At 44.4% G+C, this 19,276-nt stretch overlaps 1 protein-coding gene across 4 annotated transcripts in view; it reads left to right on the top strand.

Moving 5' to 3' along the window:
• The first annotated feature begins 82 nt into the window (after positions 1 to 82).
• PQLC1 (PQ loop repeat containing 1) overlaps positions 83 to 19,276 on the top strand; it is a 65,026-nt gene continuing 45,832 nt past the window's right edge. For 3 of the 4 annotated variants that reach the window (XM_027886539.1, XM_027886538.1, XM_027886540.1), the window contains exons 1-2: positions 10,719 to 11,058; positions 17,604 to 17,737. In XM_027886539.1, the coding sequence (XP_027742340.1) occupies positions 10,856 to 11,058; positions 17,604 to 17,737 (337 nt within the window). In that variant the 5' untranslated portion in view covers positions 10,719 to 10,855. Of the gene's footprint in view, positions 101 to 10,718; positions 11,059 to 17,603; positions 17,738 to 19,276 lie in introns of those variants that run through there. The other variant, XM_027886541.1, reaches the window with a different exon arrangement.

Below are 19,276 nucleotides of genomic sequence, written 5' to 3'. Positions count from 1 at the left end.
CGCCGCCTCAGCGGGGAAGGCGGGCGGGGGAAGCCCCGCGGCGCTCCCGGGGGCAGCCGGGGAATCCTTAAAGGCCGGAATTCCGCACGGCACTAACCGAGTAAGGACGGCGAGGTTTGGTCTACGCGGGCCTTACGATTTCATAGATCTGGTGGGGTTTTTCTTTTGGTGTTTTTGTTTTGTTTTGTTTTCCTTTTCATAAGGTTTGCCTCCTTTTCCCCGTGTAACTGGTCTTGTAATACGGAGTAAATACGGTAAAAATACCGTGGTGGTTGAAGTTCTTTGAAGTCCCTCCACTGTCGAGCGAGAGACAACAGCGAAGGCATGGGCGAGAATCCCCTCTTACAGCATGTAGGTCATCCCTGCACTTTCGGGCTGCACAGCATAAAAATCTCCTGGTGCATCTCTTGCAGAGGTGTGTTGTTTATGTAGATGACCTCAGTGCTGGAACTGTTGCCTGATGTAAATGAAGAGGTTTTCCATTTACTGTGCCTGTGTGGTTAGGAGCATATCACTGTTGGGCAACAGATTTCCTTAGTCGATTACTTTATAGATATGCCAAACATGTGCCTTCATCCACAGAAATCTTCTGAGTTAGGAGTGACCTCAGTTGCTGGAAAGATTATCTCTTGTAAGCCTACCACTTAGAATCTTTCTTAATAAACTTAATTGTCTTCCTTCCTGAACTTCCCCACCTCATTTGAGAGGGTGTGTTAAATCTCTGAGGTGAAATTCTGGCATCAAAGCCATCCTCCGCATTGCTGTGTGCTTCCCATAATTGTGGCTTCTCCTCTCTACATCCTTACCTCCCCACTCTTGCAGGTTCTCCTCTTTGCCTTTATTGTTGTAGAAAGAAAAATCAAGCAAGTTTTGCAGAGCTTGAGTGCTCTAGCAGCATTACTGCTCTAGAAAGCCTCTAGATAAAACAATTTGAACAATATTACGCATATAGATATGCTTGGCTTTTGCACGTAGCCATTAGCTGCAACCACATAGCTTTTTTGTTCTGTTGCATAAGTAATAAGAAACAGTTGTTGCTTCTTACCTGATTATTCGTTGGTAATAAATCTTCTTTCCCTAAGGGCTGGGTAGTAGCTGTACTATTTTTTCATTTCTACTTCTGATAACAGCCATAGTCTTCCTGGTTTTCCCTCCTTCCAAAACAGCTACAAAAGCTTCCTTCTTAGGCAGCAGTATGTTCCCCCAGAGGCAGTCGAAGTGGCTCTGTCTGCTTATGTTTAGTTATCTTGAACAAAGCCGTAGAGTCCCATTTGAGGTGAAGAGCTTGCAGGGATAAAGAGCCAGCTGGAAATGCAAAGGAGCAAGCATAACACATCCAACCAATTCGCAGGAATTCCACTAAATCCTTGTAGAGCCGCATTTTAGCGATGGCCAGGTTATAGTTCAACTGAAAACAAGCATGATTTTATAAAGGCCTTCTGTAATTAGCTCCTTGTTTTTGTGAGGCAGGTCCGTGGGGTCAGAGCAAAATTATAGTACCCAGGTGGCATAGCAATGGAGGACGGACAATTAAAAGTGTTAGAGACTGAGGGAAATATTTCAACATGCGTTTCCTTTTGCAGAGGTCTGGTTCTTTTATTTCGTGGGCTCGGTGGCTGATTTGAATATCCCTCCTACTTCAGATTTTGAGCTGAATTAGACCAATAGTGCACAGCTGGGTTTATGAAATAAAAATGGAAGTGTCTGTAAAGCTGAAAACGGCTGTGGGAAAGTTCTGAAGTTCAGAAAGCCTAAGAATAGAGGAGACAAATGGCAGGGCCAAATAGACTGCTTAACAATTAATTTACTTAGAACTAGTGTGCTTGGTTTTGCTCTGCTGTACTCTAGCCTCTTCCTCCTCAGAGGGCTTGGTAGTTCAGAGCTGGGCTGTTGCACACATTTCCAGGGTCTGAAATCTGGAAATGTAAGATGAGCCATATTTTAAAAGCAGCAATCTGTGTTAGACATGCACACACGGGCTAAGGGAAGCTGAGCAAAAACTTTTTTGTGTTGTTTCAAAAGCAAAGGGCTAGCTGAGAACCAGTCAGCCAGCAGCACTACCAGTGCTCATAAGAGTATGTGCTGCAATAAGTAAAGAATACCTAATTTACTAAAAGGATAGCAAGAAGTTCATTTTGCCAATGAATACAAAAGCAGGTATTGAGGGGGTTTGAGAAAGGAGCAAAACAGATTTGACAACAGAAATTCTTTTTCCATGCTCTGTACTACTTTCTTTCAGTAAAAACCCTAGACTTTAGTCACTTTCAGTTTAAATACGTCTTCTTGGTATGAAGCACATGAAGTAAAAATAAAAAATAGGGTGACCTAGAGGCTGGGGCGCCATCTGCTTCCATCCTATTTCAGAATTGCAGGCCTGTGCTGTGAACTCTTTTCGGTGTGTACTGAAATGGTATCCAAAGTATGTTTCTCTCGCTCTTTCCGAGGGAAATTCCAATCCCTCCGCTGCTGGAACAAGAAGTCAGGGTAGCAGGACAGGAAATAAAAGCATATTTAAACATTTGTAGTCCTAAGCTCCAAGTTCAATGCCACTTACTAGATGATGCCAGCTGTAAAAGCCTGTGGTGTGGAGCGATAAAAGAATTGCTTTGTAGAAATGCATCACTCTTGTTGTTTGGAAGTTACATAAAATCCCTCCCCCTCCTCTTTGCTGACAAATTAGGTTTTATACACCGAGGTTGGGCATCCTCTGGTCACATACTCCAAGCATGTCTGGCTCGGGGTTGCTTTGAAACGGAGGTGAGGATAGAGAAAGGATGCCTCAAAGAGAAGCCTAATATTACATGTGTGTTACGAAAGAAAACAGGAAATTTAGTCCTGGAAGGAGACAAGAAGGGAAGTGTTTCTGAACCATGATGGCAGCTTATTTGGCTGTAGATCAGAAGGCAGGATGCAAATTGCACTGCAAATTTTTGCCTTTTTTTTTTTTTTTTTGATTCCTGGCAGAGGCGTGGTCAGTTGTAAAAGTTTCCTCTGCAGAGAAAAGTACAAGCTAGTTCTTGCACCACAGTCGTGGTGTTTCTGCTAACAAATTGTAGGGCTGGGTCTTTGAGTCATCACTCTCACTCAGGTAGCTTCTCTTGTGTCACTTCACAGTTGTGATTCAGAGGGACACAATGTGCAAAAAAACCTGTCTGGCTTTGCTAGGTCATCAGCTTTTATATTCTGAAATCCTAAATGGTGCTGGTGGTTCTTGCAGCAAATTACCAACATTTACCTGATCTCTTGATTCAGTATGATGCACTTCACTGGGAGCTTGTTCCACTGGAATACTTCCTGGTGAAGACATCCCTTTTCTTTCGTATGGTAACATCAATAGAAGTAACAAGTTGTTGTTATTTAAAAGCGTGGAAAGATGTGGTGAGTGAAGTGCAAATGCCTCAGGCAGAGAAAAAGGCATTCGAGTCAGTGGTGTCAGACAACTCTGGTGCTCCTTTGAAAGACAAGTCATTTGGGGTGAATATTAAAAGCTTGGATGTTTGCTCGGGGCTCAAATTTCAGGTTCTGTATCATTGAAGAGAAAAGGGCAATTCTAGCAATTGAGAAACCTGATCCCTGATGAAGGTGTTCTGCTTTTAACAAAAGTGTTCGGTTTTTGGACTGCCGCTCACAAATCCCCTTACTGAGAAATTTTTCTGCAAGTTTCTCTCTAAAGAAAACTGGCAAGGTTAAGGATAATCTTTGTCAGAAGTTCAGTGTGTACTATGGGCATCATGTAGCTGTAACAGAAAACAGGGTATAGTTTTCCCTCTTAAGTGAGGAGAGGAGAGGGGATAAATGTAGGAGCAGCAGAAAGGTGACTACAGAGGCTGGTTTTGAGTAATTCTTGACTGTGTGAAATCACCTGCCTAGCTGCTGCTGTTGTTGTTGACTGAATTATTACATGGTGATCCAGAAATCTCTAGCTATGTTTCCCAGACATGGCTGGTAAGAGATGACGCTTCTAATGCTGCTTTCTGCTCCAGCCTTGTTCCATTGTCTTTGGACAGTGAGGGTGGAGGAGCATTCACCGAGCAGTTCACCTCCTGAAAGGCTGCAGGAGAGAGCTGGAGGTGTTTGTCCCTGGTGGAAAAGGGAGTGGGGGTCTGTTTCTCTGTCGTGGTGGCCCACTGCTGGCATTCTGGATGCTGCATGTGGAGCCTGTGTTCAAATCACCACGCGGCCTTGCTCCTTACGTGTGCACACAGGAGCTTTCTCGAGGAAAATACAGTGTGTAACAGGCAAGGCTCTGCAATACAAGAACAGTGAGCTGACCTCAGGTTTTCAGATCCCACAGCCTGGTGTGGCTCTCTTCCAGGTGCACAATGAGCGCTTGTACACGGAGATTAAACGTGGCACGTGGTGGGGTATGTGACGGAAATAGTATTTTTCAAAAATATTTTGTAAAAAGAGCCTGTGTTGAAGAGGCTGGAAGCTGGGCAGAGGAGGGAAGGTTTCATTTGAAGATGCACGTTTTGCTTTTCCAGAAGCTGTAAAGTACCATGGGTAGTGTTTCCTGTAAGCAGACTTGCAGCTATGGTCATATTTCCTTACAGCTTCAGAGATAATTTTTCCCAGAGAAGATAACTGGTACAGGCAGTTTAAATTCACCTCAAATTGTTGGAAAGGACTTCATATGGTTGCATAAAACGTGGGTGGATTTGGAAGAATATGGAGAATAACACTGGGGAATATCAAGTGTAGAACACGTGCTCTAACAGCAGGGTTTGGGTAATAAAAAAAGCAAAGGGTGTAGAAATCTGATTATTTGGCTTTTTGTTGTTGTTGGGAGAAAAACTTCCCCTTTCTCATCTGAAACAAAGAACTGTTGCAAATATGCTGTTAGGATTGAAACCTGGACTGACAGTGGCCATTGTGGTCTTGAACTCAAGTGTTACTCATGCAGTAATGTCCGTCTTTAGGGGTTTTTTTCTCCCTTCTGCACTCTTTGCTCCTGGTAAGGGCAGCATAAATTTCGTTTTGTTCTGTCCTTATGTGTAGAAGATGTTCTTCTGTGTACCAGAGATGCTGAGCTTTTATCTCAACAGAAACAAACCGTTGTTACTGTGTTACGGTGTGTAAATGCCAGCAGAAGCACTTTGTCCTTGTCCTAGAACAGAGAAAGAAAAAATAGCTTGGGTGCTGAAATGCTACTGACTCCAGGTCATGTGTTGGTATTTTGAATCATGATGAAACTATAGTTTCTCCATCATTTTTCTTCTCTCTCTCTGTATCCAAGCTACTCCACAGCTTCATCAAGAGGAAGAGAAAATGAGTCAGAGCAGGCTAGGGATAGTTCTTGTGAAACTTTAGACACTGCATTTGCACCCTCACTTGTTCTTCAGAGATGCAGCCAGTTAAAGCATTTCCCAAATTGTGTTTCACGCCCTGTGTTGGCTCTGACTGGGATGAAGTTAACTTTCTCCATAGCAGCCTCTATGGTGCTGTGTTTGATTTGTGACCAAAAGAGTGTTGGCAGCACACCAGTGGTTTAGCTGTCACTGGGCAGTACTTGCACAATGTCAGGGCCATCTCTGTTTCTCACCTTGCCCCCACCCTAGCAAATGGGCTGGGGGTGGGTGAGAGGGTGAGAGGGGAAACAGCCAGGACAGCTGACCCCAGCTGACCAAAGGGACATGTTGGACCACGTAGCATCACGCTCAGCAATAAAACCAGGGCGGGGGCAGGAAGTTTCTTCCAAAGTAGCTGTTGCTCAGAGACTGGCTGGGCATCAGCCTGTAAGTGGGAGTTGATGAGTGATTTCTTTGCATCACTTACTTTTATTCTTTCTATTCTCCATTAGACTTTTATGTCAATCCGTGAGTGTTTTTCCTATGGTTTCACCCTCCTGATTACCTCCTTCATCCTGCTGGGAAGAGCGAGTGAGCAAGTGGTGGTGGTGGGGCTTCACTGGTGCCTGGGGTCATCCCACCACACTCCCTCTTTCCCATCTCACTCTCCAGTATCAGCCACTTCTTGCTGGACACACTGATCCTGTAATTATAAGTATTTTGAGAGAGAGAGGGAGATGCTGCAGGGCTCTTTCTATATTGCGTCAAGTAGGGTCCAACAAGAAATGGCTTAATAAAGTAGGCGTTTTAATAAGATAGAATAAAAAGAGGAATCTAGATTGTGAATAGATCTTGTGTCCCTTCTGACGCCGAGCATGATGCATTGGTTCAGCAGTGAATGGAGCCTACATGGTGTTTTCCCATGGCACACTGTGCAGATCCCATCTGTGGAGATGTTCCTCGCTTCTGGTCCTTTGAGCTATTACATATTTTCTTAAGAGAAAACAACTCCACTCCTAAAGGATGTTGAGGTGAGCACTTTTGGCTTCGCTGCTGGGAAAGGATACGCAGGTTGGTTCCGTGACTGGTGCTGAGAAGGAGCTGCCTGTTGGCTCCTCTTCTGCAAGCAGCTGCTGAGGCCATGGGACATGCCAAAGGCATCAGCTGGACCTGTCTGACAGAAGAGCAGGCTGTGGGTTAAGCAGTAATACATATTACACAGGTAAGAAGGTGAACTGGGACTGCTGTTTGTTTATTTCTCCACTCACCTGAACTTTGCTCATTGTTTCAAAGCTGTAATGGTTTGCAGAGGGGTTCGTGCATCTCTGCCAGCTGTCAGGTTGATTTCTGCTCTGGCATGTTTGCTTTAGGGCTTTTTCTCCATTTATCTGTAGAGATGGTAGCAGTCCAAGTACAGAAAGGACTCGAACCATCTTAGCCTGCACAGCCCTGGTTCCTGCTCCCCAGTGCAAGGCATGTCACTACTGCCCAGAGATGAGCTTGTAGGTTGGGCCCGTTTGTCAGAGGTTCTCCTTGGAAGTGGAGAGGTTGTTCCTTTGCATGCTGGTGGGTGTTCCACATCACTGTTTATATTCACTGCTCTGCTTACAAAGACCAGCACAGAAGGAGAAATAAAAAGTGGTTAAGATGTGCAATAAAACAGTATCTCTTATTAATGCTAGCTTGATTCTGTCTATCAGTTACCAAAACAGAGGCTTATCAGTGTTAGAAGGGGTCAGGAGGTAGCTTCTGCCAGCAGTTGCATTAGGGTTGCTGTAGAAAATCAAAAAAATGGAGAGATGAGGACAGCTGATTTAGTGATAATGCATCACGGTAGGAATGGCCAGTTTCAAGGCACTTAAGACCCATTTACTTGTTTTATGAACAGTGCAGTGAATATTTCTTTTTAATCTCCCCATGGCTGTAGTTGTAGAATGAGATATAATGTGATGATTGAAGGATATTTGGCTACTGTAGGAATTCCCATAATCCTTATGAAAACACTTATTGTGCAACGTGTTCACGTAGTGACTTAGAGCTTATCTGCACTTGAGCTGACATCTTGTAGGGACCTGCTATGCTTGCTTCAGTGCAACAGCATTCCTGTAATGCAGACTACAAAATAATTTTAATGTTCATCTTTCAAAATCAATTGACAGAACAACAGACTGGTTAGGACAATTGCAGCAATCTGCTATTTTTGCTATTGCAGTAACTACAAGTGAAGCACCAACAGCCGTCCTCCTCCTCCTCCTGTAAAAAAAAACTGCAGAGGCAGCTAAATCTTGCCCTGAAACTGGTCCAACTTGGGTGGTCGATTCCTGAATCCTGTTTGCCTTTTGTCCTGCTAGGAATATGGCCATCTGGAGTCAACTGTAGAAATGGTGCTTTGCTTACTCTTTTAAGTCAGTGGACCTGTTTGCAAAACTAAACCTTATGTAATAATTTTAACCACCTCTACCAATGTTAAAATCCCTTTGTAAACATGGCATGTCTGTTCACCACTTTCAGCTTGCTTAAACTGTATTCAAAGATAGTATAGGAACATTTTTTTTATCAGATTTCCTAATCTGGAATAAATATAAGTTCTTGTTATGTTTGGAGGTTTGGGGATTCGTTTGTCACCAGAATGTTAACTGATAGAAGCTATTTCATAATTAGGTGACTAGAGCTGCTCACATACTCAGTTTCAATTCTCCTACAGCAGTTGTCTTAAATAGGTTAATATTAGTCTTCAAAGACCTGGTATGAAACTTTGTCTGCTTCTGTTGTCTGAATGGGTGATGTAGTTTTAGTGAATAGAGATTTTTTTTTTTTTCGATTGTGGAATTTTGCCAGTCAGTGTGGAAAAATAAATGCACCTGTTCTTTTTCTCCTCATTTGGAAACAGGATTGCTGTCTGGCAGTGAAGAAGTACTGTTTCTACAATAGTCTCTGCTTTTATACCAAGAAAGCAGTCCTTCTTAGCTCCCTCTCAGTCACTATCTACCAGATAAAGAAATCTAGTTTGGTATGAAGCCTCACAAGGCTGAGCATTCTCATGTGACCTGCAGGTTGCTAAACTTGAGTCTTGATGAAGCAAGACTCTCTTCAAACACCTGTTATCACCCAAGCTTTAGATAAAGCTCCTCCAGGGCACTCTCCTACTGGAGGCTTGCTGGGTCTGCTGTGGTTGGATGTTGTGTGTGCTGGGTAGGATGCTATACCGGAATCAGCAAGCACCTCGGGATGGCACCACTGCCAAAGAAAATTGCCCCTGGCTGCTTACAATATCCTGGGACCTGAAGGGGCCCTCCCTGATCCTGGTGCAAGATTTTGTGCAGCTGCTCATCTTGAGGAGTTTGAGCCAACTTGTCATTCCTCCCCCTACCCAGCGTCTGGTCAGTTTACCTTATGTCCACGGATTGACTACTGAACAACCAGGACATTTTTTTTAGTGACCAAAACTGAATTATTTTCACACAGCAACATGCTGTAATTCAGAGTTTTTATCCTTACTGTTTCAAGTAAGGGTGAACAACCTAAGTTAAAGTGATTGTCTGTTTCCAGTTGACACTTTAGAATCTAATGCCATATGTAGTTTGTTATTGATTAGGCTTAACAGCTTTGTTTGAGTAGCAGAGCTACTGCTTCCCTGTAGGAAAGGTGACTCCTAATGTTATCACTGGTTACCTCCTCTATGTTGGAGAGTGTTTTGGATGTTTGTGTGATAGTACCCCAAGAATGGTCTTTGACAAATACTCTCTGCAGTAATGTGCAGGTTCATGTGCTGCATGTATGCTGCAAGAACTTGCCTGGTGGCAGAAATGGTTGCAGTTGAGCAAGGTGCTGCTATGCAGGAAGTAAACAAAAGCCTTCCAAGAGCCCTGAAACAGACACTTCTAGTTTTAATGCGTCTCCTTTTCCCCACTGAAGCCTCACAACAAACATTTGCAGTTGCTGCTACAGGACACAAAATAATGCGTCACACATGTGTGGGAAACCCCATCTCATTTCCCACCTACTGGATGAGAAGCAGGGGTACTTAAAAGGTAGCAGTCTATGAAAGTATTATGGGGAACCCAGAGAACAAGCTTTGAGGACAGCTGTGCAGCCACTTGGAGGCACAGTGGATGATCCATCCTTTTAAGTGTGACTGAGGTTTGCCGTCACCTCAGTGATGCAGTGTCCATCTCCTTGCAACATGTGCGCAGGTGGCCCACTGCAACCAGCAGTACAGACGCACCAATCACTTTGGGTAGAAGATGCAATGTTTTCCCTCCCCCACCACCCTTTTTCCATACCACTGTGGGAAAACCCCCTCTCTGGTACAGATGTGCTGGTTAGTTGAATTGTGTGTAGGTAAGTAGTGACTACGGTTCTGAGAGTCATGGAAATCACAGAATCATAATGGAACCACAGAATGGTTTGGGTTGGAAGGGGCCTTGAAGATCATCTAGTTCCACACCCCTCTCCCCGTCCCTGTCATGGGGAAGGACACCCTACAGCAGAGCAGGTAGCACAGAGCCCTGTCCAACCTGGCCTTGAATAACTTCAGGGGTGGGTCATCCACAGCTTCTCTCAGCAACCTCACCATCCTCACAGTAAAGAATTTCTGGATAATATAGAATCTAAATCTCTCAGTTTAGAGCCATTGCCCCTTTGTCCGTGAGGCGTGGCGGAGTTTTCCGTAACTCCTGGGTAGAAGGAAGAAGCCGGAGACAGGGGAGCAGGATCCGGGGCGGCGGCTCAGCGGGGCCCGCCGAGGGGAGGGGAAGGGAGGGGAGGGGAGGGCGCCCAGGTGCGGCCGGGGGAGTGAGCCCGGCACCCCCGCCCTGCCCCGGTGCGTGTGCGGGGGCCGCCCGGGTGCGGGGGCCAGGCAGCGGTGCCCCGGGGAGGAAAGGGAGGAGGGAGAGCGCTGCTCCAGGGCCGCGACCGCCGCCGCTCGCCGGCGGAGGAAGGGGCGGCCCCGGCGCTCATTGGCGGCGGCGCGGGCGGTCGCGGTGGCGTCACGGGCCGCCCGGGGCTGGCTCTGCCCGCCCGCCGAGCGCCGGGGGGATGGAGGCGGCGGACGGGGCAGCGGCAGCAGGTACGGGGTGGATGGATGGGGGAGTGGATGGATGGATGGATGGGTGGAAGGACGGACGGACGGACACGCGTGTTCGCGCGGCTCGGGATGCGCGGGGCGGGGAGCGCGCGGCTGGGTGATGGAGGCGGGGAAGCCCCCTCGGAGAACCGGCCGGGCGGGGGTGGCGGCGGCGCCGTGTGTCCGTGCCCTCCCCGGGTCTCCTCGCTGGCGGGTCTCCTCGGCGCTGGCTGCCGTGGCAGAGCCAGGCTGGGGCGGTGGGCGGAGGCGGCCCCGACCCGCCCGCGGCAGGGCGGCGGTCCCGGCTGAGAGCGGCCGGAGCAGCCCCTGGCAGAGGCAGGCTGACGCGCCATTCCTTTCCCCAGGTCCGGGCGCTGCGGGAAAGGGCTCAGCCATGGTGCCGCATCCCGGCCAGGAGCCCGCCCGCGGCTAGAGCCGGCCCCGGCCGGAGAGCTGCGGCGGGGCATCCCTCAGCCTGAGCGCCTCCCCGCGCCCCCCCGGCATGGAGCCGGGCGGCCTGGAGTGGCTGCTGGTGCCCATGCAGCAGCTGGTGTCGTGGGGCGCCGCGGGGGCCATGGTGTTCGGCGGCGTGGTGCCCTACATCCCCCAGTACCGGGACATCCGCCGGACACAGAACGCAGAGGGCTTCTCCACCTACGTCTGCCTGGTGCTGCTGGTCGCCAACATTCTGCGGATACTGTTCTGGTAAGCTGGTGATGTGTCTGCACGGTTCTAAAGATTCACGCTTACTTGCTAGGTGTAAAGCTTTGACTGGAATGTTTGGGAAATAATGTGTTTTACATAGTTTCCCCCCTTTGTTGAAGATCAAAATACTGTCTTGCCATCAGTTCGTGAGTCTGATTTAAGTGGAATGAATTGGGCTCGGAAGCATGGTCTGTTCCCCTTGCCGAATCTGATTATCAGTGCACTGGTTTCCAAGATGTAACTTTTTAACTTGTTGGTAAAGAGGTTTATGCTGAGTCAGGTCTTTTTTCTTGCTGACTGTATTGTACGTTTTCGCTGCCCCTCCAGCTCCATTCTCAGAGTGAAAGCCTCCGTCCCCGCATGCTTATTCTAGTGTCTCGTTGGCATTAACGTCACTGGAACATTTGCCATATGTTCTTGCGTTTTCCCGGGATGCCAGCTGGCTTCAGAGGGGGTTCACTTGTAGAGCTCTCATGCACAACTAGAGATGAAAATATTAATTCTTGGATAAGCAGGCAAAAGGTGGGCTGCCTTTCAAAGCAAATTCCTTTTGTTTTCAACAGCAGTCTCAGTATTTAAAAGCAAGTCTGTTTCCATATTTAGCTCTTGTGCTGCTGGACAAAGAAAATGTTATTAGGGCATGATTTCTGTTAATTCATTTTATTAACATCTTCCTCATTACTTCTAATAATAGAGATGCTACAACACTGGCAATGTACATGGGAAACCAAAGATTAAATGGTCTGGGAAGTTACTGCAATTAAGAACAGTTATTCTCTGATTCTATTTTGGCTACAAAATACTGCTTTGTAATCCATGAAGAACTGATGCCTGTGCTTGCAGAAACTAAAAGACAGAAGAGTATTTGCGTGATGATAATTAAATGTTCCCTGAGAGAGAATATTTTGCTTGTCTACTTAAAAAAATTGGGCATCCCTGGTAGTTAATTATAAACACCAGTAAGTCAGGAAAGCAGCACTGAGGTTGGATGTTATCCTTGGGCATATGGATGATTAAAGAAAGGTAAAAGAGCAAGGGCCTCTGATTTCTCTGAACACGGTTAAAATGCATCCATAGAGCAACTTGGGAATTCAATTTTTGCGTTAATTGGTTAATTTCACCTATGACTGATGCGTTACTTGGTATACAATCTCTTGATAATATGACAAAACAAACAGCAGAATTATTTTAGTTGTGTATATAATATTAATTGGAGGGAATTAAAAGATTTTTGTTTATTTTGTTTTAAATTTATAAAGTCATTTAAATCCATTCTGGTGCCAGAACAGAACTGTTCCTGTAAGCAACTCTGTTCTGTGTATAGGTTTTTTACCAGTTGGCATTTCCTTCTCTTCAGCAAACCAAGTCTTAATCCGTGTTTCACTTCTGAAAACTTTACTGCCATGTAGCTGCTGTTTTCAATTGCGTTTAGTTTCTCTTCATTACCCCTGGTTAATAAGCACATGATTTGAGCCAGAGTCATGCTTCTTGACTTCCCCACCAGTGTGATCCAAAAATAAATACTTAAAGTGGTAGGCCTTACACTTTTTAAGTTTTTATAGAGTTGCTTTTCAGGGCTTAATTATTTCTTAGGATGGCTGGTGTTTGTGGTTTTTCTTTGTTTTAGTTTTATCTTCAAAGACACTTTTATAATTCAATTCTGTTGTTACTTCAAGATTTTCCCTGAATTTTGTATATTGAATTTGAGGCTTACAGAACAGACAGTTCCTGCCTTTTATACCAGGTTGCATCTGTATTTTCACTTTTGGGTAGTGCTGGTCTGTGTTTTTGTCACTTGGAACAGATCCAGTCCCCCCCTTCACCTGTGTCTCTACTTGTTCACCTCAGCTATGGGGGCAATTCCCTCGTTTTCAGTTTGTGAAATGACATATTCCACACGTTCCTGTAACTGTACTTGTTTATCTCAGAGGGTTTTTTTTTTGTTTTTTGTTTTAACATCTGCTTTTGCAGTGGGTGAAGTTTGACCTTTCATATCCCCTCCAAATAGTGTATTTACTTCCTAATCTTCTGGCGTGTTTTATGTCAATAGACTTGCAGCGGGTGTATTGCACTGCGACAATAGTCAATGAACAAAGTACTGCTGAGATCAAGGATAACAATCCTGTTCTGAATTACCTGTTTTCACAAAAAATTCGGTTCCTCCAATTAGGCTGTCTCCAATGGTAAGCCGTCTTTTCAAGTCAAGAAGTCTCAGTGCAGTGCCTCTCCTCCTTGTCTTCTTGCATCTAATCCCTTAGTTTCAGGGCGTGCTCAAAGAACGTTAACTTGTCAGTGATGACAGTAACACATTACCCATTAAGTAATTTTTCATGCTTCTCTTCTACATGATGTCTCAAAATGTCATTTTAAAAGAGACATTTTTGCTTTCAATTATGTTTGTTTGGCCTTACTGTGTTCCAGTAACGAGTTGCGTGCCAGAACTTTGTGTGACAACGTTGGGAAAGGGCTGGTCTGCGAGAATAAAAACTGTGTGTGTGTATAGCAATGGGCATGATTCTGCTTCACTTTGTTTAGGCATACGTGGCTTTTGTTTAGGAAAAAGAAACTAGAAGTTTGACCCTGATGAAGTCTTGGGCCCTTTTAAAGAGGATTCTTAAAAAAAAAAAAATTAAAAAAAAAATAATTGATAAGTAGACCGTTTGTTCTTAGAGCATCACACAGCAGGGTCTGCTTACCAGTGTGAAATTAGATTTTGTGCTGTACTAAACTTGATACCGAGTTAACTTTATTTTTAGTGGTAATCTGTTGTTACAATTTTATGTAACACGTCGAAGCAATGTTTATTTTGGGGTACCAGTATAGCTGCTGGACATGATTTATTATTGCATCAGCTGTTCCTTTGTTCTAGTCCTTCCACCACTGTCAGTACTGCTCCTTCTGTCTGTCTTCTCCAGCCCCATAGTCACTGCTTCTCTGGAAAGGTCAGTCTGGAGAAGGTCTGTGCTCTGGACAGAGAGGGAGAGGCAGTGCCTTTGTAATTCTGGTACATGTGAAACTGCGTGACCTGCTCCAAAAAAAAAAATCTGATAGCAGTTTTTTTCCCTCTGCATTTTTAATTAAACTCTTCATTAACATTTTTGTTAGCGTATGTCTTGCTGTACTTTCTGAATTAGCTCTGTTTTCTTGCTCAAGGGATAACCTGATGCTTGAGCTTTGAAGTGATTAATTATCTGTTAGGGCTGTCCCAGGGCAGTTTCTGAGGTTGTGGGATGGCTTCAGAGTGCCCTTGTGGCACATGAGCTCAGTTGTGACCAAGATGGGCACATCTTCTGGGTTCATGTGGCCTGCAGTCTGCCAGCTGAGTAGCTTTGCATTGTCATGATCAAGAACAGGAACAAGAAGGTGGGTGAGAGTTGTATAATCAGTTGGGGGTGGAGGATGCAGAAAAACTTACTGTGAGTTCTCTGTCTCTTCCCCCTCTCTTCACCCTTTCTTTTTTAAAATTGAGCTCATGATGAGATAAATTATGATTTCTTTTAATATTAAAATCCGAATAAATAGCTAGAGGAAAAGGAACTGCAGTAGGCATTTTGATTTGTGTCTTGAGTAAGTGCAGCCAAAAGTACTTATGCTCCCTGCTGTTCTCAGAAGTTTCTGGATTTTTTTTTTCAGTTTTGCACTTCATAAAATGGATGTCATAATATAATATGGTTTGTGTATTTTCCAAGAAGACAATATTCTTTCTAGAGGTTTCAAGATGCAATTCTTCAGGCCACTGTCCTAACCCTCATACAGCAATGCCCCAGAAATCCAAACAACAGAAAATAAAACCGTCCAGTTTTGCAGTTGTTCTCACAAAATAGTTGCCTTAAGACAAACTGTGGGAAGAAGTTCTGACAGTCAGGTTAAAAATGAGAACTGTGGAGTTGCTGTAACACCTACAGTGCCACTACTGAATCAGGTTTCTGCTGTCCAGTGTTGCTTTGGCTTCAGAAAGTGGGGCAGTGCTGTCTGTTTGTAGGACTTTCTGTGAAGAAGAGAAACTCCTTTTAAGGCTTCTGTTACTAAAATGGATCTTGCCAGCTTTTACCATGTGGTGAGTGTGGGAAGATGCTATAAATCAAGCTGACAGAGTGACTAGAACTTTGAAAGATTGCCTTACGTATGGCCTGCTGGTGGAATCTTGCTTAGATATTGAGAGCAAAAGCATTACTCAATTCCTCCTCCTTTTTTTGTAAGTGATGGAGAGCAGGGATAAAATGCATTCCTCTTCTGTGCAGAAAGTAAAGCGGAATTTTGTATGCCCAAGTGAAGAACTTGATTTGGGGGTGTTTACCATAAAGTCTTGGAAGTTTACGTGTCAAGAAGAAACTCCTACGAAAAGATCCTGTTGCAAAACCAGTTTGTTCCTTGTCCTTCCTGCTGATTAAATTCTGTAATTCCGTGGGACGTCTTTCAGGACAGCTGCCGTGCTGCTGCCGTGGGCTGTCTGTCATGGCCCTGGTGGTGTGTGCAATATCCTGTGTGCTTTCCATGTTGCCTAGAATCTGTAACTTCCCAAAGAGCAGGAAAAGTCTAGAGCATCCAGCGGGTGGAAGCTGAAACAGCATCCAGGAGTGTAGGAGGAAGCAGGGCGATGGTGATCTGTTTGCACCAACACCAGTCAGTTTCTTTTCAGAGACGTCTTAGGAAAAAAATTATAAGCGAATCTTTTGTGTTTGGTCTAGTTTAGGCTTCTTTTGCACAGTTGGCATTTGCTATTTTGAGTAGGCCTAGGACTGGAATAGCAGGATTATTGCAATAGGATTGAATCGTAGCAATGGAATTAAGTAGCTTTCTTAATGACTAGTTAGTCTCTGCTCTGGCTTGAATGTTCGCTTCTCTTGTCTTCACCACCCTGAACATGCATTAGTCATTTTAAGGCTGTGGAAGTACTGATAAAATGTAAGCTCCTCCCTCCCTTTATTTGTGCATTTGACTAGTACAGGAAATAAAGAGTTCTTTTGTTTTTACAAACAAAGTAAACAGTGTAGTCTGACATATGAAGTCTGAGCTCCCTGTATACTCAAAGTGTCACTGTTCACTTGATGACACAGCATTGTAGTTATGGGGTGAAAATGCAGAATAATAGTGGTGACCCCCTCACCCCAGGGCTTCAAAGCTGTTCATTTCTGCAAGCCTGTTCTAGTATCCTGAGGCTCTTCATCTCTCTCTCATAATATACTTTAATTACTTTGATGTTCCTCCTCTCCCAGGTCCTGCTTAGGCAAAGACAGGAATAATGTCTGCAAGGCAGGAAGTAAGCAGAGCATGGAATAGCACGCTCTCCCTGCAGGGCTTACATCTCACAGTGCTCCTGACTCAGGCTGACCTGAGGAGTCGTAAACTGGATTAGTATTGCTTCGACAGGCCCTAATATCGATGCAAAGTAGGGTAAGCAGCTCGGAGTGGTGTTTGTCTCCATGACCCAGAGCAAAATGAGTGTTCTGGCTTTACTTTTACAGCTTCAAGAACCCAACAGTGGTCCTTGAACACGGGTGTTCCCTCTAGTCTTGTTACCCAGGTAGTGTGGTTGTAGGCCATGTCGTGTTGGCTCTGCAGCTGGCAGCTGTTTGTTTTCCTGTATATGTGATCTAGTTTAAAGGGTTGCGTTGCCTGCAAGACTCGTTTTGGGGATTGGTGTTTGGGAAGATGCATTTCTTACACGTATGTTTTGTTGATCTGTGAAGAAGAGGGCAATAGTTGCCGTGCCTGTGAGGCTTAGGACTCAGTCAGCGTGATGTGGTCAGAGAGTGACTGTAGTAATGCACTTATTGAGCATGTGGTGGGGATTGCTGAGCTTTCATCAGCTAATGTAGCAAGAGGAGCTTGAGGCATCACTGATCTTCAGTCAAGGGTTCTCATTTTCCTGTGGCAGGATTTTGTGCAATCACATAAAAGTAAGCTCTTCAGTCAAGACTGGCCACAATACAAGATGCACGAAGTGCTCAGAAGCCCCCATCAAACATCATTTGTACTTCCTTACTTCCGCCAATCTTGGTCCAAATAAGACAAATATCGATGAAATAATTGGTGTGTTCTGCAGACCTGGTCTTTCCACTCAGATGTCTAGAGGCAGACAGGGCTGTAGGTATTTATTTCTTTATAGGGAGAGTGCTGTTGTCTTTATGCCTTCACATTAAAAATTGATAAATTGAGAAAGGTAAGTTTTGCACAGAAGTCCATGTGGAATCTACTGAGTGTGTATGTGGAGAAAACACATAATTGGTTTTAATGTGGCATAACCCTCTGGTCTCTCTGAACTGACCTGACCGCTTCATGAATGTGGTTCTCCTTTCAAAATAATAGGTTTGCTGCTGGCTTTGGAAACAAAGACTTAAGGTTTTGGCTTCAGAATCTCTAGGATCACTTGAAATAAGGTTCTCAGATGCTCCTGCTCTGAGCTACTGTATGTGCATCCAGGTTTGGCTGGTGACTTTGGCTTCCTCAGCCTTTCATACCTGTTGCTGGCAGCATTTCCCTTTCCACATGCTTAAATGCTTTATGTATTTTCTTTTCTTTTTCTTTTCTTTTTTTTTTTTTAGGTTTGGAAGGCGTTTTGAATCCCCTCTTTTGTGGCAAAGCATTATCATGATCATTACGATGTTACTGATGCTGAAGCTGTGCACCGAAGTCCGAGTGTCCAACGAGCTGAACATAAAGCGCCGCTCTTTTGCAGGTCAGTGACGGGAGCTGGCTTTTGCAGGACAGCTGCTTTTGAAAGTACAGTGCGCTGCATTTTGTACAAAAGTTCTGTCTGAATTGCAGTCCGGTCTCTTCTGGATAATGTGGTGCAGGGCTTTCTAAACTCCTGTTCTGAAACATCTTTTTTTTCCAGGTAAATGTGTGTACAGATGGGTCTCGGTTCAGTCTAGAAATTTCCTTAATATTTCATGTCATGCTCTGAATATAGAGCTGGTTGTTATGCCATTCTGCTAGCCTGGATTATTTTTTAAGATCTTGGCTGGAATAAGAAATTATTTTCTTTAGCTGTAATTTTTACCAAGTTCATAGTTCTGATTATACATTATCATATGAAAATTTATTTTATTGCGATTTATTGCAAACATTTGCCTTTGTACGAAACTAATTTTCTACTTATTTGAGTTACTGACTGTCAAAAGAGGAGGTGCTGACGTATCATAGTTGCAAAACTGTCTCGTTTTGTGTACCCTGGGGTTTTAGTGTGGGATTAGTTGGGATTTATGGGAATTTTCTTTTTTCCTGGGTTTTTTTTTTTCTTTTTAGTTATTTGTTAATTTTTAGGCGTTGATAATTTCAGTCAGGCCAGAGTATTATTCTTTATTTAATACAATGTTCGGGCTTTGTGAAAAGTACCTGTTTTCTAACCCTCAGATAAGAAATGTGAGAGGGGTAGGTTTTTGTTTCTCTGTGTTGACTTTGACTTACAGCATTTTATGTAACAGCTTATTACCAACAAGAACAGAATTAACACTGTCAGCTTTTTGTCAGTTGTTTTGCCATTTTGGATGTCTAATTTATGCTCTCCATCTGTTCTCTTCCACACTCCCTAATAACTGAGGGTCTGATCCAATTCCAGATATCCACAGCCATCATTAGAAGGCAGCAGCTACTGGCTGTGCAGTAGGGTAATTTATCTAATAGCTAAGGAAGCTACTTCCATTCCTGCTCATTGGGAAGTGTTGTAGTGTGAAACTGTTCAGGTAAGTGAATTCATGTGGAGGAGGAGCTGTACTCCAGCTTCCAAACAGCAAGCTGCTGTGTTCACAGGGCTTGTCAGTCTGGCAGGATGAATTACTTAAGACCTACTTTCAGCCAGATTTAGCAGCAGTTAAAATCCAGGAAACATAAGGGAGGGGCATGTGTGCTTTCTTTCTCCTTTGGTGTCTGTGCTAGTGGAGTTGACAGAGAGGTTTCTCTGTTTGCCCTTTCTGAGAGGAACACATTTAAGCACACAGACTGTAGCAGGCTGCTTCGGTAACCTTTGGACAAAAGGGGAGGCTTTTCAGTTTAGTTTATAGCGCTCTTTAAACAACTCTCCCTGAAAGACAAAGAGCATACAGTCTCCTAAAGGATAATCAGTCTTTCCCTTGTCAGATGATAGAAACTCCTTAAGGTTGCATTGTGTCATTTGATCCTTTTTGCAGGAACTCAGAGTGTCATGTGGAATTTGCTAGAGAGACAGATTTTACCTATTTGTTGACCTTAATTATTCGTTTTCATCGAAAGGCTTGCA

The sequence above is a fragment of the Empidonax traillii genome, unplaced genomic scaffold, assembly GCF_003031625.1.
Source record: "Empidonax traillii isolate 1590-97213 ecotype Southwest subspecies unplaced genomic scaffold, ASM303162v1 scaffold189:size1549363, whole genome shotgun sequence".
In the NCBI taxonomy this organism is placed as follows: domain Eukaryota; kingdom Metazoa; phylum Chordata; class Aves; order Passeriformes; family Tyrannidae; genus Empidonax; species Empidonax traillii.
The sequence above is the reverse complement of the archived record's forward strand: the minus strand, read 5'-3'. Positions and strand labels throughout refer to the sequence as shown.